General features: G+C 44.3%; 1 protein-coding gene across 1 annotated transcript in view; it reads right to left on the reverse strand.

Moving 5' to 3' along the window:
* The window catches only part of Ppm1h (protein phosphatase, Mg2+/Mn2+ dependent 1H), a 281,291-nt gene extending 260,548 nt beyond the window's left edge, over positions 1–20,743 (reverse strand). The window contains exon 1 of the mRNA XM_004650050.2: positions 20,466–20,743. Within this exon, the coding sequence (XP_004650107.1) occupies positions 20,466–20,710 (245 nt within the window). The 5' untranslated portion in view covers positions 20,711–20,743. The remainder of the gene's footprint in view (positions 1–20,465) is intronic.
* Positions 20,744–22,267: the final 1,524 nt, after the last annotated feature.

Raw genomic sequence — 22,267 nt, forward strand, 5'->3', positions numbered from 1 at the left:
TGTGTCTGCTCAAAGCTTGTGGCATAAAGTTCCTTAGCAGGGCTGCGAGGGTCTTCACATAGACATCTTAGCCCCCACTCTGTGCTGTGTGTCCTGGACCCTGTGCACTTTTCCCCTAAGGATTGATCCCTGATGCACTAGCCCTTCCTTTGGTGATTTTTAAAAAAGTATTTTTTATTTGTATTTATTTGAGATAGATAGAGAGATAGATAGATAGAGAGAGAGAGAGAGAAAGAGAGAGAGAGAGGGAGAAAATATGAAGGGTGCACCAGGGCCTCCAGCCACTGCAAACAAACTCCAGACGCATGTGCCACCTTGTGCATCTGGCTTATGTGAGTCTGGGTCCTGGGGAATTGAACCTGGATCCTTTGGCTTTGCAGGCAAGTGCCTCAACTGCTAAGCCATCTCTTCAGCCCCCTTTGATGATTTTTAATTGCAATGAGTCAGAAATCTCAGGGTGAAAGTTTGCCTTGGAGTTTCAGGGGCTCCTTATTTCTTGGCAGAGGCAGACACCATCTGCAGCAGCTGCAGCCATTACTTCGCGTGGGGCCTGGCTCTCTGAAGCCAGCTCCCTTGACTGGGTGGCTCAATCAGAGTGGTCGCGGCAAAGCGGCAGCACAGTTTTTTCAAGAAATACGCAGACCATCCTCCCAGCCAGAGAGGGAATATATGTACCTCCTGATTATCACTTTTTCAGTAGCACAAATTGTGACCTATGGTGTTTCACCTTAGGCTTCCATCTGTGACAAATTTCAGCAGGTCTTATGTGAACAGAAAGTCCCTCTGATTTCCCCTTCAGTCCTGAATCAGTAATGTAGAGGTGTGTGCCCCAAATCCAGCTCAGCACGATTCTTAACTACACAGTCGTCATTCAGACGTGATGTCTTCCATTATGAAGGGAAGCTGAATCCAATGGCCATAATTAGTGGACTGCCAGAGCGACTGAGATGTTGCCAGCACCCTCTCTCTCCACAAAGAGGGTGTCTAGTGCCCACTGTTTCAGGTGCCACATGGGAACTCTCTCAGTGGTGGTCCTATAGAAGTGTTTCTAGTTTCCAGAAACAGCCACTTCCCTACAGCCAAGCCTGTAGTCACTGTGCCGTCCTTCACAGCCCCCCCCCCCCGCCACACCACCTGCTCAAGAATTTAAGAGAAAGGTTAGCTCTGCTCAGTTCCTTCCCATTTTCCAACACACAGCGGAGTTCAGCCCCTTTGCTACTAGCCCCACTGCATTTAATAAAATTTTTTATCATGAATAAAGTAGTCTACTACTACAGTTATACATATCGTATCTCCTCTGCTAATGCCCTGAAGGCATGCATTGTAGTTTTGACCTTCCTATATTATACTCAGTGATGGGTTAAATCGATGTTAATGGATCCAAAACTGAACTAATGTAATGCTTTATGTCAACCTAGCTTGAACAGTCCACATGTTATTTGTACCTGATATCCCAGGGTGACTTATTAAATTTTGGCATTGCTGATCATACACTATTTTATTTTTAAATTTAGTTGTGTGTGTGTTTGCACACACATGTGCATGTATGATTGTATAGGTACAATAGGGCCTCTTGCCACTGCAAACAAACACCAGACATCTGCACTACTTCTTGTGTCTGGCTTACATAGGTAGCTTGAGAATTGAACCTGGACTGGAAGATTTTGCAAGCAAGAACCTTTACCTAGTGAGCAATCTTCCCATGCCCCATACACTATTTTCTTGAATATATATGCTTGGATCAAACAGCTTAATATTATAACACAATCTAAACATCTTCTGTATTATTTTGATTCTGTTTCAAAGTGTGGTGGTTTGACTTAGGTGTCCCCTATAAACTTAGGTATTCTGAATGCTGGGTTCACAAGTTGATGGCAATTGGAAATCAAAGCCTCCTGGAGGGAGTGTATTGTTGGGGATGGGTTTATAGGTGTTATAGCCAGTTTCCCCTTGCCAGTGTTGGGCACACTCTCCTGTTGCTGTTGTCTGTCTGATGTTGCCCAGGAGGTGATGTCCACTCTCTGCTCATGCTATCATTTTCCCCTGCCATCATGGAGCATCCCCTCAAGTCTTTAAGTCAAAATAAACCTTTTTCCCACAGCTTCTCTTGGTCAGGTAATTGCTGCCAGTAATGCGAACCTGATTACAACACAAAGTATGGTCTGAAAACCTTGCTAGTCATGGAATGACATAGAACGGCTTTCTGTGTATAAGTCGTCAATTATATTTACTACAAAGAGTAAATCAGTTTTGTTCTCAATAGAAATGTAAAATTGGCTTACTGGTGAGGAAGTCTGGGAGATGATAAACATCACTATCTCTCAGAAAAGGCTACTTATTTGAGCTCAAGCACCAAGAGTATGCCTTTTTCCTGTGGGGGGGAAAAATTGATGGAGTACACCATTTTTAAACCAGAATAAACCTACTATAGAAATGGATGCTGAAGCAGTTGTGGTATGAAGAAAGGTGCTGAAAAGCAAAATAAATCAATTCTATAATGATATCCCAAAGCCCATTAGGGAGGAAGCTGACGGAGACAGAGTCTGGACCACTCATCCTTAGCTAATTGTCCTGGATGACCTTCAAGGACCTATGGATGTTAGATACTCGTCACTTAACATTAGAAACTGATAGATGGCTAGTTATCCTCCATTTCAGTTCAACTCACAAGGAAAGAACACAGATCAACAGAACTGTGATGAACATAGAGAAGTGTGTCACTTATGTTAAGTAGCAAGCTTCATGTGCTTTTAAAATACAATTTGGCTTATGTGAATCTTCAAACCTAAGTCACAAGCGAGACACCCCGTCCTCTTAGGTCAGAGATGCTCGGAGCAGTACAGTGACACAATGGCTGTTGGGCACACAGAAGCACAAAGTATTGATTAAAATTACATCAAGTGCAGCTGCTTTCCACAGCAATTTAACTGCCAAAAGAGGACATTAGCTCTGTGCCAACTGACAGCACAATTCTGAGGGCTGGAAAGATGTCCTGATGTCACCCAGCTATGGACAACTTTGGGTTAACAAGAATGACTGAATTAAGATATTTGTGATCTCCTTTTTATTTTTCCTGAGCGGATCAGTAAGAGGTTTCAACCTTTTTTTTTTTTTTTTCAATTTTCAGTGGACCCTATTTAGACACAGACATACTTTACAAACTATAACCTAGCTATAACTGAGCAATGTTGTAAAACAGGTCATCTCACTGCAGAGCCAACAGTCTTTCTTCACTACCATGATGTTATCTGTCCCATCAATAAAATTTTGAAATGCATCCCTTTATAGATAACACTTCCAACCAGCCTTTCTGGGCAATGTAGTAAAAGCATCATCACTTTGAAAAGTGTTATGTGTGGGGGGAAGATAACATTTTAGAGCCCTTTAAACCAAGACAGTTGTTGAAAATGTGATTTTGTTTGTCATAGACACAATGTTATAATCTATGTGGTAAAGAGTAAGGAAGGGTAGGCTATGCCCATGGTTACCAATTCACCATAGTTGGGTTTCATTGCTGTTAAAAAATGCATATCATTAAATCAAATGTAATTGGATTTTCAATGCACTCCCATATTTTAATTGTTTTTAATATTTATTTATTTCCAAGCAGGGAGAGAGGGAAATAAAGGAAGAGAGAAAGAGAGGGAGGGAGGAACAGAGAGAAAGAGAGAGAGAGAGAGAGAAAATGGGAATAAATGGGTATGACAGGGCATACCCTTACACGGCAAACGAGCTCCAGATGCATGTACCACTTTGTGCATCAAGCTTTACATGGGTACTGGGGAATTGAACCCAGGCCATCAGGCTTTTCAAACAAGTGCTTCTAACCACTGAGCCATCTCTCCAGCCAACTCCCACTTTTTGTTATAAAGCATAGTCAACCCAAAAACCCTCCAGAGACTATACTGCAGATAAAACATACAAGAACCAAGAAAACCCATTCAGTTTTTATGGAATGTCTCCAAGTCTCTTACTTATCAATCAGCAGAAATTAACTGATATACAACTTGTAAAGAACACTGACCCCTGCAGTACTGGATAGCAGGAGAGGCCTGAATCATGGAGATGTCCTCAGGTCACCACCTATGACAATTTGGGGCTAACAAGGACTGAATTCAAGATATTTGTGACAGTCATTTCCCTTTTTTCCTGGGATGATTGTTACAATTAAGCAACCAAGGACTAAAACTGGGAGCAGCTTGAAGAAGCCACAGGCTGGCTCGGGGAAGAGCACGGATGACCTCACACTGCCTTTCTGCATTATCATCATGGCACTCCCAGCACCAGCCACTCAGCTCGGTGCATAGCTTTCCATCTTTTCATGAACTTTTCTTCCCAACAAGAGTGCAAGCCCTAAGGTTAAAAGCTCTGAACATTCTGCCTTTTAACACACATGAAGTGTAGAATCAATGTACAATAATGCTGTAAAGAAAACCAGAACTATATATTAAATAGTCCCATAAATCTACAGTGCCCAAAGCTGTGTACATTAGCCCCAACTAATGAATTCTGGCCCACATTGTTTCATCATTAAAGATGGCTAATACTACCCCCACCCATCTCATAGTCTTAAACAGTCCAGACACACATGACACATGAGCCCCTCTGGAGAAGACAGAGTACTAAAGGATATGGAATTAGTATTTGTGTCAGAAGGGGAAGAATTTCATTCCACCATAACATTGCTTCCAGTGGTCTGGTCTTTTGTTTATTTATAAAGTGAGTTGAAGAAATAAGTAAAAATGCAATGCACACTCTCATTATCACACGCCACACCAGCAGTTTTCAGAGCAAGGTCTGGGAAACCCTACATGTTCCCAGGACCAATGTTGTCACGGGATAAGTGAGGTCCAAACTGTTCTTACAACTACAGTGCTATTTTCCTTTTTCACTTGAAATGTGAAAACATATTAGAGTCAACCTAATTACAATTAAGCTGGGTATTATAGATTTGCAAGCCATTGATGCTTTTCTTCTTACCAAATTAATCCTTGCATTACAAATCATGATTTTTAATTATGAATATGTTTACTGAGAAGAAAGACCATGAGTTCGAGGCTAGCCTGGGATACACAGCAAGTTACAGGACAGCCTGAGCCACATGGCAAGACTCTGCCTCATAAAAAAAAATAAAACAAAACAAATTGAACATGTTTATTGAGTGAAATTTACAAATATTTTAAAACTTTCTGTTTTAATTTCTTAATTTACTAATACTAGATACAGTCAACAAAAACAAAAGCTCTCAGGATCAGCTTCAGAATCATACCCCAACAGGAGTAGATAAGTAATGGAATTTAATCCAGAATTTCCTTGCCTTAGTTGCTGCCTATCTGCATGTATATGATTTTATGTAAGAAGATACTAACGGGGTGGACAGAGAGGGGAAGAAGCTGTGGGTAACTTTGGGCTTTTGTATCAAGCTTCAGTATGAATGACACAATTCATGCTGAATTCAACAAGGGATAAATGAGCAGGCACAGTGGATGTGCATAAGGGAATAATGAGCAGGCAATTTGTAAGTACAGTTGTCCCCGTTATTTGCGAGGAATATGTCCCAAGGTCTCCACGGATGGTTGAAATTGCAAATTAAGACCAAACTCTTCAGTCAAGAGTTTTTTCTTCATATTTGTTAACTATGATAATGTTCCAATTGTAAATTAGGCACAGGATAAACTAACAATACTTAGTAGTAAAATAAAGACAAAATGCTGTAATAAAAGTTATGTGGGGCCAGGCATGGTGGCACACACCTTTAATCCCAGCACTTGGGAGGCAGAGGTAGAAGGATTACTGTGAGTTCGAGACCACCCTGAGACTACATAGTTAATTCCAGGTTAGCCTGAGCTAGAGTGAGACCCTACCTCAGAAAACCGAAAAAAAAAAAACCACTTTAATTCACCCATCTGATGATAACCAAGACAACTGTAAAGTGACTGACAGGTGGGACATTCATACATTGTGTCCACACTGGACAAAGTGATGGTTTGCATACTGAGCAAGGTACCACTAGATTTCATCACTTTATTCAGAAAGGTACACAATTTTAAACTTACGAATTGCTTAGCTCTGGAATTTTCCATTTAGTATGTTGAGAGTGTGGTCGATCATAGCTAACTGAAGCCACAGAAGGTGAAACTAGGAATACAGAATGGGCATGCCAGAGTCTCCAGCCACTTCAAACAAACTCCAGTTGCATGGGCCACTTTGTGCATCTGGCTTTTCATGGGTACTGGGGAACTGAACTTAGGTTGTTAGGCTTTGCAGGCAAGTACCTTACCCGCTGAGCCATCTCTCCAGCCTCCAATTTTAGCTAATTCTAAATAATAAAATATTATGCTCAATTCTTATGTTCTCCATAATTTTTATACAGTTTTGAAATGCCTACAATGAGCCATCAACTCTGTGATGGAAAAAAAGTTATTTAAAAAGCGTTTCCTCTAAGTTCCTGACTAATCAATGCCTTTCTCCTGACAGGTTAGTAGACATCTAAGGATGCTTTTAAGATCTTCTCATTCATAGTTAGTGAATGACAGAAGATTTTACAAGAGAAACCTTTGCCCCAGGGTTGAACTCCACTAGAAAAAGCTGAGTCTCAGCAGGCGTTTAATTAAACTTGCAGCTGACAAGCACTGGGCAACTTGGCAGCACTTTGGAAGCCAGGAAAATAAAACTATTAAAATACAATTTTTGGACATGGAAAAGAACAATGGGGACTCTGGAGTCAGCGCTTGAAAATGTGCTCTGCATTGAGTCCTAAACAAAATGATAGATATCCACACAATGGAGCACACCTGCCTAAAAACCCACAGGGAGGCAAAGCCATGCCTGCTGGCAAATTCTAACTTGTAGACTAGAGCCGTAAGGCTCTGGGAAGACAACACCAGGACAGGGAAGCTATGTTAAGTGTTGGGGTTTGAGAAAGCTAAGGGAAAACAGCCTGGGGGCAGTAAGGACCCAGGTCAACAGAAACAATGGATAGTCCTTTGGGCTGAAACGGACCCGTCCAGGTGGTTATCACAGTGCCCTTCCTGCAGCCTACCAGACTCTATGTGTCTAGATAGTTTTTTAAGTGGAGAAAATGTTACTTATTTAACACAGCTTGAAGATGCAGCCTTCCCAAAGGAATCCATACAATGATAATATCAATAATGGCCCATGGTAGTGGGAAGTTAGGAGCCAGGATTTTATCGAGCCATACTGCTGGATCAGCCAAGATTGCAAGTGTCCCCCAAGGCTATGTGCTACGGCACTATGGAAGACAGGTCACTGAAGCAAGCTCTTTTTTTTTTTTTTTAATTTTTTATTTATTTATTTGAGAGCAACAGACACAGAGAGAAAGACAGATAGAGGGAAAGAGAGAGAATGGGCGTGCCAGGGCTTCCAGCCTCTGCAAACGAACTCCAGACGCGTGAGCCCCCTTGTGCATCTGGCTAACGTGGGAACTGGGGAACCGAGCCTCGAACCGGGGTCCTTAAGCTTCACAGGCAAGCGCTTAACCGCTGAGCCATCTCTCCAGCCCTGGCGCAAGCTCTTAAAGGAGATGCTGTGACCCCAGACTCTCCTCTCTTCTTTCTCTCTGCTTTTGTCACCAAGTGGCAAACAGACCTCCTCTGCCATGCATTCCTGCCACGATGTACTAAGCCACCAAAAGCCCATGTTTAGGCTGACTGAATATGTACTGAAGCCTCAAAACTGTGAGCTAAAGCAGAGCTTTCCTCCTTACAAGGTGACTCAACTTGGGTATTTGTCTCAGTGTGTGAGGGAGCTAACACATGGGTCCTAGTGGCACCCAGGACAGAGAGGAAGTGCAGGTAGGATGCCACTGAGGATGGCAAGGTAGGTGGCGGCTTGCAGGTAGTGTGCAAAGTGCAGATGGCATGGCCAGGTGGCCTCCATCATCACTCACCTGATGACTGGGGCGTGGGGACAAGAGGAGAAGCAGGGCTTCAAGCATGGCCCACGAAATTCCCATGTGAACACCCAGATTTTTTAAAAAACAAATAGTAGCCACCACAGTCCCAGGGACCAGTCCTTCCCTTCTCTCCGTGAGCTGATGCGAAGAGCTTCCACTGCGGCTCTGGGCATCTGGCTCTCCTGGGCACTGTGGCATTCAGCAGCGTCACCCCATGGACAGTCACAAGGGGGAGGCGCCGTGAGCCATCTCGCCTGACTGGCTTTATTCCTCCCTACTTCATGAAGAAACACACTGATATAATTGCTCTGCTTTCCCAAACACCTATGCTTGCATTCATTCTCATAGGTCATTTATTTGTAACCCAGCACTTCTTTAAAAAAATTCTTTTTTTTTTAATTTTTGTTTTTCAAGGTAGGGTCTCACACTAGCCCAGGCTGACCTGGAATTTACTAGGGAGTCTCAGGGTGGCCTTGAACTCACGAAGATCCTCCTACCTCTGCCTGCCGAGTGCTGGGATTAAAGGCATGTGCCACCACACCAGCTATAAATATTTTTATATATTAACCTATTTTTCATTTATTTGTATTATTTGGTATTTCTCTTTTATGTTGAAAGAATGTAAAGTTCTTTCTGTATTATTACCAGTTTGATTTCCCAGCTTCTGGCTTCCCCTCTCATCCTCTTGCAGGCTATTCCTATTCCCTGAACCTACAAAGCACTACCTTCTAAACATGTATTTACATGCCATCTTTTGTTTTTGCCACCTGTATCTTCCCAACACAATCTGTCAATCCTCACCTTTACGAAAAGGCATAGAATCACTATGAGCACAGACCATGTCAACAGAGTAATTCAACAATCTGCATTTTTATTTTTTAAAAACAATCAATTCGTCATGTGAGATTGTTTTTCTTCCCTACATTTATATGAAAAAGGTCACACAGTAAAGAGGCATCTCTTTTTTTAGGGCTTAAAGATCTATTTATCAATTACCTAAAAGGAGAGTACATAAGCCACTTTGGCTCTCTCTACGTGGTAAGAAATTGATCTGTCTGTCTGCCCACAGCCCTGTGATAATTAATTACATTGCCAGTCCAGCAAGGCTCCATTAGGTTTGGCTTGTGCAAGTCACCCATGCGGAAGTGCACACTCGAGGACGGCCACTGCAAGAGTCACCCTCCTGAGGACCAGCAGACAGATACTGTGTTAAATGCCACTGGCCTTGTTGCCACCTAAATCACTCATCTGAAAAATTCCCTGTAAAATTTGACTCTGCTTAATTAAAAATTTAGGTAACAGAGTCAAGTAAATTTTTTAAAGGACTCTCATAAAATGTGACATGATTTGAATGCTACCATGAAGAGCTCCTAAGCACACTTCCTCACTTCTAAGTAGCTGTTGATGGTAAAACACATGATCTATTTCCTAACTTTAGGAGAAGAAACACGGCTGCATGGAACATACAGATTGGTTCCAAAAAACATGAAAAAGCACTTTGCAGTCAAAATATGGTCACTTTGACAAAACATAGACTGCTATACTTAGAAGTGCACAGATATTAAGAAAGTTAAGTATAATTAACATAAATTATTATGTTCAATGGAATAACTTAAGTGCTTTGTAAAACAGAATTTTATACAGAACGTTATGTGTCATATGTCCTTCTCAAATTTAAAGCCATCTGATGGTAAGACCTTACTAATGTCCTTTGAGTATCAAAAAACCTTAAACCTCTTGTGTGACATTCATAGGATATCCTTTTATTAATAAAGAAGTTCACACAATGGCTGATCAGGCTCAATGATTCAGTGATGGTCATAAACATGTTAGACAGCATGAGCTTCTGAAGAGTTCTCTTTGGCCCTCATCTCTTCTACTTTAGTGTGTGCGCGTGCGTGCATGCGTGCGTGTGTATGTTTGTTTCAGGGGTGATGCTGGGTCACTCTTATTAAAGATGGATAACAGATGTTTACATTAATGGTACATGCCAGGTCCTTAGCGACCATTCATAAAGCCACATGTGTGTGTGTGTGTGTGTGTGTGTGTGTATGTATGTATTATCTTTATTCTGTCTCATAAACAAGTCAGCATAAAGTCCATGCATAGAAAAAATACAGCTAAGCATTTTAGAGAAAAATAAATCAGAAATAATAACAATGAAAACATTTGGATTTATACCAGAAAAAGAGTGACTTTGCAGGTAGGTACCTTGATCTCTGTAAGCCTCCTAGTGAACAATCTTTACTTCAGAGATAAGGAAAACAATGGTCAGTACTTGTCTTGATTCATCCTAAGCACATTACAGGCACTATTTAAGTCTTTATTAAAGAGTGCTCACATGATTGGCTCCCAGCTCAAAGAGTAGCTGAGGCTGCAAACAAATTTTCCATGATGTAATTAAACAGGAACATAGCAAAGAGATACTTTTCAATTTGATCTCAGGCAGTGCTCTCAATGATGTAAATGCTAAGACAAATACAAGCTTATCAATGAAGGGGGCACCTGCAGTATGCCAATGTTGCACACATCCAGTTTGGAGTGCCCCCTTTAGATGGAGGGAGAGCCCACTGTTGGAGGCTTTTTATCAACTGAGACTGTCAAAGCTTTTCAATCCAAAACTTTAAATTATCGTGAAAACAATTTAATAGCATAAATTAAAGCAACTAGACTAAAACCACTATATCCTTAATAACTGAAGGATGGATTGATCAACAACACAGGCAGCAAAATAATAAAGAAAATATAGCCACCCATGAATCATAGACTCTACATGGTGGGGATATGGACGCTGGCAATATAATAGTTTCAACTTTACTGCAAATTTAAAATTATTTTATAAGAAAGTACTGGGAGAAAAGCAACTTAGAATCATAATCATAAAGAAGGGGACAGCACACTCTGCTGTAACAAACCTTAGCCTGGAGGCTAATTCTTAACCTGGGGACTCACAGTTCAGGACTAGAAAGGGCCCTGACAAGGCAGTTACTCCAATGGTTTAATGGTATCATGGAAGTTTAGAACAATACTAGCAATTTCATAGTCTTTTCATGAAATGTTAAGATTAGGTTTAAGAACTGTTCTTGTGGCTGGAATCGCAGGGCTCTATACTCTTGGCTATTAAATACAACCAATATGTTGGTGAAAGCAGATTACAAGATTCAAAATAATTCTATGCCAGTCTTCTAAATTTTTTTCTGAAATGAGCTTATACAATAAAAATTCTGGCAACTATCAACCCAACCCAGTTCCCCCATTGTAGAAGAAGAAACAGAGGCCAGAATTATGATTAACCAAGTGAGCTATACAACTCTAAGCAGCTCACCCATGCCAGGCTCATACAGGTGATGACATGTTACAGGTGGGATGTTCATGCAAGGAACAAATCCAAGGTCCTGTACAAATATGCCTTGTACAAAAATTCTCCATGCTCAGCATTTGTGGTGACTTTCTGAATTTGCATGTTGGATGTTCAACCGCACATCCACAAATCTAGTTTATCAGTGTCAAACAGCATTAGAAGATGCAAATGCTCCCTTCAAGACTATCATCTAGTAGTTTAGTTTTTCATAGACAAATGACCAGCATTAAACTTTATGCAAAATATTGTAAGAGAAAAAGTTTCCTTTGAACATTTCTAATATTCAAGGAGATCCAAGCTGACATTTGAGAATAATAAAATCAGCAGTTACAAGACTTCAGACTTTCATCTGTTTAAGAAATGTCCTGAGAAAACCTGCCAAAAAGTAACACAAAAAGATTATCAAATTAAACCCATATCTATTGAAGGGAAAAGGTACTTACCCTGGTGTAATTTTAAAAAAAGAGAGACTACAAGCTGGGTGTGGTGACGCACGCCTTTAATCCCAGCACTCGGGAGGCATAGGTGAGAGGATCACCATGAGTTCAAGAACAGCCTGAAACTTGACAGTGGATTCCAGGTCAGCCTGAGCTAGAGTGAGACCCTACCTTGAAAAATAAAAACAAAAACAAAAACAAAAAGACTACAGAAGATAAACTGAACTTCTGTTTACAGAACAGATTTAGACACCCTTTCACATATATGTCTCTCATTATCATAGAGCTACAAAGAAAAAGGAGAAAAGGAATATACTAACACTGAAAGTGGGCAGATCTGTGCCGCCACTGTAAGGAGGTTTAAGAGCCATGACCTGTTTCCTGGTATGTATTCTAGGATCACTTGGGCAAACCTTCAAACCATATTGCATTCCCTTCTAGGCTGGAGAGAAAGGATGAAAAGAACTGAGCTGACAACCCTTGATTCTTGGTAATATGGCATTCTCATAGTTGCAGGCAGGGTTGCAACACATCCAGAAACAAATGCACATGATTCCAGAAACTATTTGTGTCTGAAAATAATCAAGTGTACATCACTGTAGAAAAGATTTAAAGGTAAAAATCACTTATGAATGATATACTTCTACTTCTGAGGGCTCGCTCACTGTTTAGTGATAATGTATAAGGCATTCAGTGATTTTATATATAAAGACAATGTGGGCTGGAGAGACAGTGCAGAAGCTGAGGTGTTTTCCTGCAAAACCTAATAACTAAGGTTCTATTCTCCAGTACCCATGAAAAGCCAGATTCACAAAATGGCACATACAGCTGGGGGCCCTAATATACCCATTTTGTGTGTCTGTCTCTCTTTTATCTCTCTCTGCTTGCAAATACACACACACACACGAGAGGTATCACTGTGTCATATGTCTTAGTGAAAACATATAAAGATACAGCCTTTGGGTCTCTGACTCAAATACTTGTCATCAAATGACTTGCCTGCAGTGGAACCTTGTGAACTACCAAGAAGGCCAGCCCACACTACCACCTCCTCCTCTAAGAACTGTCCATTCTCAGTGCTGGGATGTGGTCGTGGCACCCTGGCCACAAGCACATATGCTACTGGACTTTTTGATATACATGGAACTAATTAACGCCTCTTTCCCCAAAACTCCAACTTAGAATGAAGGCTTTAGTTGGTGAGTCCTGTTTGCTTGCTGGGCCGAGAGGGAAAGAATGACAGGACCACTACTTTGTTCCTAGGTGAAGTTCTGGTGCAGAGCTGCAGTTCCTTGTGAAGACCAACTGTACTGCTGTGCTTGGGTTCCATAGAGGACTGTATCTTCTCAAGAACTCCTCTTCCATCCCTACCCTCATGAAGTCCTGTTTCTAGGACAATAGCACCTCAAATGTTAAGTATGATACTAAATAGAAGCCATGCATGAAATGAGATGTGACCACAGAGAAATTAAATTTTGCATAGTAACAGTAAAAAGTGAAATTAAAAAAATGAAACATAGGACTGGGAGATGGCTCAGTGGGTCAGAGCACTTGCTCCAAGCATGAGGCTCGAGAGGGCCTAAAATGAGCAGAGTTTCATTGTACAGGAGCCATGAAAACAGCTGGGCATGGCCACACATGTCTGTGGGACATGTCTGTAGCCCTATGGAAGGTTGAGACAGAGAATCACTGCGATTCTCTGAAAGCACAGCTCTGTGTTCTGAGAAAGACTCAGTCTCAAGGCTACATGGATGAGCAATAGAGAAAGGACACCCAGCATTTCCCTGTGGCCTCCGTGAGCACATCTGCACATATATATGAACACACCTCACACATATACACACCACATCAAATGTATTACACATGCAAAATAACATATGGAAAACAAGCAATGTGACAGGCTTGGGGTTAATAGTTTTAATATACAAAAAGCTCTTACAAATAATTATCCAAATAGAAAAATGGACAAAATACATAACCCAGAAGGAGAGATAAAACATTCAAGTGGCTAGTAAATATGAGAGATTACATAAATGTACACATGACTATTTAATTTCTTCCATCATCCAACCAAATTTTGTGGAAGTGCTTTTCATCTTTGAGATCACTGGCAAACATGACAGGCTTAATGAGAAAATAGTTTTCCAGTCACACACGGCTGACTGGAGTGTGTGAAGAGTCAGGGCCAATCTGATAAAACGTACCATAATTATGAAGGTGCATGGCTTCTAACCAAGCTTCCCGGGTCTACAAATTCACAGTAGAAGAAATAGCTAGATGAGGTAGGTGATCGTTTCTTGGCCTTTTGGCTAGTATCAAGCACTAGATGAAGTAAATAAATCATAAAAATTTGTTCACCAAAAGCCTAAAGGTAACTCCCAGATGGGACGTCCAATGCAGCTTTGTTAATACTGTCTTTTCAACAGACAGCACACTGTTGCAATAGCCACTGACTTGGAGAGGAGTCCAACATGCATGAGTACATGGTGAAGGCATGTGAAAAGCCACATACCAGAGTGAGCTACATTTATTATTTCATATAGGAATTCTTAAAAACTCTAGTATTAACAATGGTCATAAAATTCAGAATTTTACATTGCTCTTTATATATTTCAGTAGATTATTATTAGAATTCACTATAATATTTACAGTAAAGTTTCTTGTTATTCAGCAACACTGAGGTGGATAATGAAAGAATAATGTTTATAACATACAAACAGAGAACCAGGTTATGTTTATAGTATAGTTCAAAACCACTAGAGTTGGCATCAGGCAGTGAGGCAACGATCTTAGGACTGACAATAAGCTCAGTGCTTTGAATACGCTCCTTACCTGTACTGCATGCATCTCATTAAATTCACATGCAAAATGCTTAGCAGGAATAGTTAGTTCCACAGATGGTCCTAGTGCACTGAGCAAAACTTAATACACCTAATAAAATATAAATGCTGATGATATTTGATATATGAAAATAGGCCAAGCAAATCACATGCTGTTCTATTCTTATTATTTCCAATCTACTACAGTACTACATTAGAAAACACAGGAAAGGTTCCTCAACTCTTAGTCTTAACATTGGGTCATAAAATTAAGTTTATTATTATTATTATTATTATTATATTTTACTTGCTTTGCTTTGCTGACACAGTCCCTTCGGACCACGGTAACAGCTGAAGGTCACAGAGTCAGTGCACATACATCAGAATCAGAGCTCGGCCGTGTGATGACATCCCGTCCACTTTCTTCCCTTTTTCTCTCTGTATTCAGGGGTGACCTCCCCTTGACCACATTTCAGTCAGCCTCCTCTGAACTCTCTTCTCCATAACCTTCACCTTCATCTCATCTCTGAGCAAGAATCCTGCTAAGTAGGTTTAAGAGGAACCCTCAACCTTGATATCTGATCAAGTTCATCCTCCACTTCTGATGAACAAGTTGGCCGGCCTTCAGCAAGGATCCTGCTAGGTCAGTTCAGCTCGACACATTCCATCCACTGACCGCTTCATCCTTCTTGTCAGTTCAGCCATCCTGAGTTGAGCTTGGATGCTATAGGGTAATAATCTTGAATGAAGGTCTCCCTGCTGACAAACCACTGTCAGGGTCACTTTTGCTTTTATAGCGGGTATGAACAACAGTCTGGGGACATTCAGCTACGCAGTATATGAAAATGCTACCTGAAAAACCAATGAAATTTCTTTTTCTCACATAACTAAAGGCCCTAAACACTAAGATTCAAAATTATTCAGGGGCATTAGGACAGTGAAATCATAACAAACAAAACATCTACTTCTTTAGGATCATGCCCATGCTTTCTTGTAGTTTGGAAACAAAGCCTAGCACACAGCAGGAGTGTGATGATTTTATCAACAACATGGAGAAATACTAGAAGCAGATTAATGGTGTTTATTTCTTTTCTTTTGTTTGGTGTTTTTTATGGTTTTTTGAGGTAGGGTCTCACTCTAGCCCAGGCTGACCTGGAATTCACTATGTAGTCTCAGGGTAGCCTCGAACTCTCGGCAATCCTCCTACCTCTGCCTCCCTAGTGCTGGGATTAAAGGCATGCGCCACCACGCCTGGCTGGTGTTTATTTCTTGAGAGAGAAGGAAGTAACTTGAAAGAGAAGGAAAATTTTTTTTTAAGTCAATCTGGTTAAATTAGGCAAATCCAAAACCAAAGATACCTAGTCCCCCCGCCCCAATGTCTAGCAAACACTCAGAAAACGTTCCTGAGTAGTATGTTTTAAGGAAACAACACTAGTATGCAGTCTGAAGTTCCAGTGGGTGCAGCTACAGCCATAAGCAGAAATCCCGATGTGGTAAGTCAATACTAGAAATGATGTTGTCCACCCAAACACAGGCAGGTAGACACACCTGTCTGAAAGTACCAGGAGTCCTGGAAGGATGTTGATGCATTTTCCTAACACAAGGACCATCCAGGGCTTCTGCCTCAGAGGATCTGACTTCCTGCTAAAGTTAAATCTGAGCATACAGAAGGTTTTGACCCAGGAAAGGAAAGCGGTGCTTCGGGCTCTTGGCTCATCTGCTACTGGCAGTGCTTGACACTGTCCCACTCCCCTGCCCTCCGCTCTTATTCCTTCTCATCCTTACACAACAGAAGTGGAGAACCTTGAGGTCTCTTAGTTGCCAAGGTCAAACAGGAAGTTCCCAAGCAGTTTTGCAGAGATGTCTGAAAAACTGGTGGGTATGCCAAGGGGCAAGGAGAGAAAGGTTAGGGGATTTCTGAGCTTGGAGGCAAAGAGAGAAATTGTGGTTTTGTTTTGTCATTGACAGTGCATACCCAACTATTGCTACTTATTGACAGCCAGTAATTATTGCCTGTGTGACTGGAAGACAGAGCAGCCTACAGATTCCAAAGCAAATCCAAACACATGCAGGTTAGTTGCTAGATTTAAATAAAGTTATTTCATCAACAATTTCATAATTTTGAACTCTGTGAGACTCAAAGAACTCAGGAAAGGCCCCTTTATCAAAAGATAAATAAGTACAGAAAAAGAATTTTTACAGTTATAGATAAGCAAAAATATGCTGTAGTTATGTATTGTTTGAAGAAATATGGATAAAACAAATGGTTTTGCTCAAAACACTAGTGGATTACTATGGTTTAAGGTACCAACTCCATGTTCACGGACATCTGAGTCTACTGCCCTGGATCTCTGGGTCAGCCTATTGCCTTCCATGGGCATTCTCTGGGCAGACCTCACAGGCTCAGTCAGTGATTTCAAAACCACCTTTTAAAGTGAAACTTGCTAATGCATGTTTTTAGAGAGTTTAGCTTGGTGACCATTATCTATAACTGCAGGACTTTGTAGAGCTTGACAACTCAGCAAATATTCTTCAATCAACTGGCTATATTTTTCCTCCACACTAGGAAGGTATTTGAAGAACCCAGGAAATCCTGTCAGCACAGTGCCAGGATGGACGAGGCTCTTCAGCTTCTGCATCCCCAAGACTTACAGCGATTGTAGGTAGGCGGTTATCTAATTCTGCCATCTACAGAGTATCTTTCCCTGAAAGGGATTAACAATAAGTGGCAAAATTAGACCGTCCTTCCAACATACAAAACGATGGGTTGTCTACTTCAGATGTCAGCTCCTCTTTCTTCAGTCTGTCAGTCATCAGACGATGGCAGCTTTCTTCCCCAGACCCCCTTTTTCTTCTGAGCTATATCCTCAGCCCTCTGTTGAGTTTTGATTTTGAGACAGGGTTTCACTAAGTTGCTCAGACTGGCTTTGAACTCACTCTTGGCTCAGGCAGACCTTCAACTTGTGATCCCCCTGCTTTGAGCTCCTAAGTAAACCGGAGTGCAGGCCTGAGCCACCAGGCCTGCTCCAGACTCCATCTGGAGACCCAGAAGCAAAGAACTCAACTCATCCTTCCTCTCTCCACCCATAAGTAACCTTTTCATCTAGTCTATCCCTTTCAGGGAACTTCTAGAACAAAGAGAAGAGGATTTCACCTCCCAGAAGATACTCTGGGATCTGGGAGCATCACTAATGACAACTTCTGATCACACCTGCTTCCTTCTCCTTCTCTCCATGTTTCAGCCATTTTGAACACTCAGGATGCATCTTTGCAGAAAGAAAAACTATAGATCAAGCTTCGAGGAAATGGTACAAGAAGACAAAAATAGGAGAGACTAGACAGAGATGGCAAGACAATGTTAGGGCTAATTGTGAGATCTGGTGGACACATCATACTTTAACACTGCAGGGAGTGGGGTTGAAGCTGGGGCTCTGGAGTTGGACCACCTGAGTTCAAACATAGGTGGTAAAACCCTGGGCTATAGCTTAGCCATTCTCTGCCTCTGTGACCTCATCGGCAGAGTGGAAATGACAGGACTGTAGTGAGAACTGGATGATATAATGTGAGCTTGAAAGCACCAAAGAATGCTAGGCATCAACTATGTTAGCTATCATTAATACTATGCCTACATCTGGAAAGGATGAGGTTACCTGGGAGGCTAGGACTGGAAAAGTCTGAATTCAAAGCAGCCTGGGCTATGTATGGGACCCTGTTTTGTTTTTCTCTTAATGAGGTAATCCTGAATGTATTGACTTGGAATAACGCCAGTGGTATAATGTTTTGTAAAAGTGCTACAGAACAATGTACTCAGTATGAGCTTATTTGGGGAAGGGGGGAAAAACAGGTATTAACAGCTATATCCAAAGACACCTGGAAAAGTGCACATCACCCAAATACTGGACTACAGTGGCCCCTAGGAGGGAGAGGGTGGTGGAGGGGTGCAGCTGGCAGGCTTATCCAGATCTTCGCTGGAATTAACATAAATGAACTACTTTTATAACATTTTAAAAATGGAAAACTTACAGTGGCTTTTCATGAACATTTCTCATGTTCTAGTCTAGGATCACAACGAGCTTCCTACAGACAAAGAAACTGAGGCTTGCCGGGCGTGGTGGCACATGCCTTTAATCCCAGCACTCCGGAGGCAGAGGTATTGAGTTCGAGGCCACCCTGAGACTCTACAGTGAATTCCAGCTCAGCAACTGAGGCTTGGCCATGGCGAGGTAATCCCTCCCCTCCCACTCCTCCTACTATCCCACTGCAGATTCTCCTCTCTTCCCCACAGCCCATGGCACGTCACACACCCCCACTGGCACCCAATCATTCAGAAACTCCTTCCTTCCTTTCATTCTTCACTGTGCCCCAACAGCTTCCACACTCATTCACCAGCTCATCTCTCAGGCCCCTGGTTGTCCTCCCGCCACCAAGGCTCTGGAACGGCCCCCGGGCCCCCGCCTACACCATTACGAGACAGAGCACGTTCTCAAGCTCTTTAAGGCCTTGCAAAAGGGTACAAGTGGTCTTTTAAACGTTATTATTATTTTTTCAGGTTCAAAAGAAAGTGCTGGGTGGGTTCTGGTGGGTACTTCTTCCCTCCTCTAGGTCTTCCAACGCACAGGGTTTTACTTTTAACTTCCTCTGGGGAGACTGCGGGCTATTCTGAAACTTTCCCACCTTCCTCAGTCTGTCATTGTTATTTTCTATTTTCTTCTCGTGCTCACTTCTGTCTCCTCACACAACAGGCCAGTCATCTCGCTCCACTTATACACAAGCGCGAGGATCACGGTTACAGAATGATGTGGGAGGGAAAAAGATATTCGAGATTCTAGGCTGAATGTCTTCGGAGCCACCTCAAGCCCCAGAACCCGGCGCGTGGTTCACCACGCCTGCCGTGGGGGATGCGGGCCACCAGAACCGGGTCAGCACCGGGTGCCCAGGCGTAGGGGGAACTGATTGGTCCCAGGACGAGCCAATCAGCGAGCGAAGCCGTGTACCGATGGGGAGGGCACATACGAGTGAGGGGAAGGGTTAAAGGAAAAGGGGGCAGGTATGCTGAGCCCCAGGGGTTAGTGGGCACTACTGACCACAGAGCAATTAGTCCCAGGATTCTGGTCTAGATCGCCCTGGCTTAGCCTCCCAGTTGCGCAAAGCTTAAGTAGTAGATAATGGGAGGGGAAAGCCTTACTTACCCCACCGTTCACAAGATCATTATTAACAGTCAGTGGAGAAGGGGCCTGGGAGTGGGGAAAGGCAGTGAAACCCTCTCTGCCGGTTCACTCCGGGCCCCTCTGGCGCTCTAGGGAACACCTGGAGTAAGTTTCTGTCCTCCCAAGGACTGGGGCACAGGACGGGCATTTGCCGAGCGCGCAAGCGCTTCGCTACGGGCTAAAACCGAAGCGGAGGAGCCCCGGGGCCGTGAGTCCGGGAAACCAGCCTTCCGAAATGGAAATGTCCCATCACGCACACCCACACGGCCACCTCGGGGAACCTGACGCCCGCCCCGGGGCGCGGGGACAGATGCCCTACGTCTCGACCTCCAACAAACTCTCCGCGTGGGGCACAAAGATGTGCCCCCCCCCCTCGGGAAGGTGGACACAAGATCCCAGATTTCATATTAATATTTCAACTTCAGCAGAGCGGCCGTGTCCACTTTTCCCTGCGAGTGTCACGGCCCCCAGATCAGGGACACCCCCCTCCCCAAGCTCAGCGTTCCCACGCTCCAGTCCCGCTCAGCCTCCCCTCGGCCGCCGCTCGTCCGGCTGGACAGGCCGCGTTCCAGGAGGTTGGGGTGGGGGGGCAAGGCGGGGAGGTGGTGGCCGGTGGGGGTCGCGAGGGCTCGGCCGAGGCCTGGGGCCCCGAAGCGTGGGGAGGACAGAGCAGGGCAGGGACGGAGCGCGCGGGGCGGGGGCGGGAAGGGCCCCGAGGACACTCACTCCGCGTAGCCCGTGGCCCAGGGCAGCCGCCGGCTCTCCTTGAGGATGAGGATGGGGCGGGCGATGTGGTCGGCGCTGCACTCCACCTCGTCCTGAGACAGCCCGAGGAAGTCGGGCCGGCCGTAGGGGAAGCGCAGGGGCAGGTCGGAGCCTCCGCCGCCGCCGCCGCCGTGCTCGGAGCCTCCGCCGCCAGCCATGATGCCGCCCATGAAATTGGCCACGGCAGATTTCACTCGAGTGAGCATATTACTCGGGCGCCCGGCCGCGGCGGGGCGGGCAGCAGCGGCGGCGGGAGCAGCGGCGGGAGGCGGCGGCGGCGGCGGCGGCGGCGGCGCGGGACATGCAGGCTGCGGCGCGAGCCCGGAGGACGCACGGGCGGCCGGGCCGCTGGGGCGCGCCCCTCCCGGAGCTCAGTGCTGCAGGGGGCCGAGCCCCGGCCTCCCGGGCTCCGTACGGCCGCCGCCGCCGCCGCCTCCCCCCGCGACACTTCCGCAAGCCAGCGACATGGAGCGGGGCGGGCGGCTCGGCCGGCCCCGGGAGCGGCCGCGGCAGGTCCCTTCCCCGCCCCCTGCGCTCGGCTCCGGCGTGCGCCCAGCCCGTCCACCCGAGAGCCCGGGCACCGGCCGCCGCCGCTGCCAAGGCTACGGACGCAGACGAGTCATGTGATAACCGGGGCTCCGGAGAGCGCCGTGACCGCGCCGCGGCCCCTCCCCTGCGGCCCGAGCGCGGCCCGCACCTGGACCTGGACTTCGGGAGGTGGAGGGAGACCGGCCCCGCCCGCGCCCTGCGAGATGGGATGGGGGCGCAGGGAGATGGTGGCCCCGCAGGTGTTAGGGACCGTCACGTGGCTGCAGGGGGGAAGCCCGAAGAGGAATTGGCTCCAGGAGGAATTTTGCCTTTGACCTCCGGAAAGGAAACTTCGGGAGCCGGAGACCTCAAGGGAGACAGGTGCAACCGTAGCAGGGCGTCTCCAAGTCCAGGGATGGAAAGGAGCACAACCGCGGGATGTGAGACAGGAACCCCACCACCAGCTTGTGAGCATCATTGAAAGTTTCCCTTTAGGCACTGAAAGAATTACTTTTCTGTTTCTTTGGATCAATATCTGTGGCACAACCCTTGTTGGGAATCCAGCAGAAGTTTCATAGCAAAGAAAAGATCTCAGAGAAATAAGAAAAAAGCACTATGTGAAATGACAATTGTTTCACAGTTATACATGCCCTTTCTTCCAGCATGGTGACAAAAGCATCCCTTCAAAGCTGGCCCTCTTGACTACTGCTGTCACTTATTAATTAAAAAGTTACCCACAACCCCATGGGGAATAACAATAATCCCAATGAGGAGGGGCCCCCAGAGGAATGGGGCCAGGGAGGAGGGAAAGGATGATAATAATACATGATGTGTCCATACAAAGTATATACTTAATTTTTAAAAAGTTACAAATTATCTAAGGACACGTGTAAACCTAAAGAGAATAAAACACAACTCAAAGGCTAACATTAAAAAAATGAATAGGTATTTGGAATGATAAAATATTTTTGAGTGTTCTTATATTAAAACCAAACAGAAAAAAATGCCAATGGAATGACAAATGCGTGTCACCAAAGACAGCATTTAATTAAGTTTAGTCTTGTCTTTTTACAAAAACCAAAACAAAACGTTTGCAACGGAACTGTTACCCGGTTCATGTTAGGCTGTTTCAGCCGGGCGCTGTACTGCTTGCTGGTGTGCTTATGCTGTGGACCGCTCCAGCTCCCATGGAGTGCAGGCCCTCATTCTTCTGGGTTGCAGAGGGGAGGGAGTCC

Source organism: Jaculus jaculus, chromosome 6 (assembly GCF_020740685.1).
Source record: "Jaculus jaculus isolate mJacJac1 chromosome 6, mJacJac1.mat.Y.cur, whole genome shotgun sequence".
In the NCBI taxonomy this organism is placed as follows: domain Eukaryota; kingdom Metazoa; phylum Chordata; class Mammalia; order Rodentia; family Dipodidae; genus Jaculus; species Jaculus jaculus.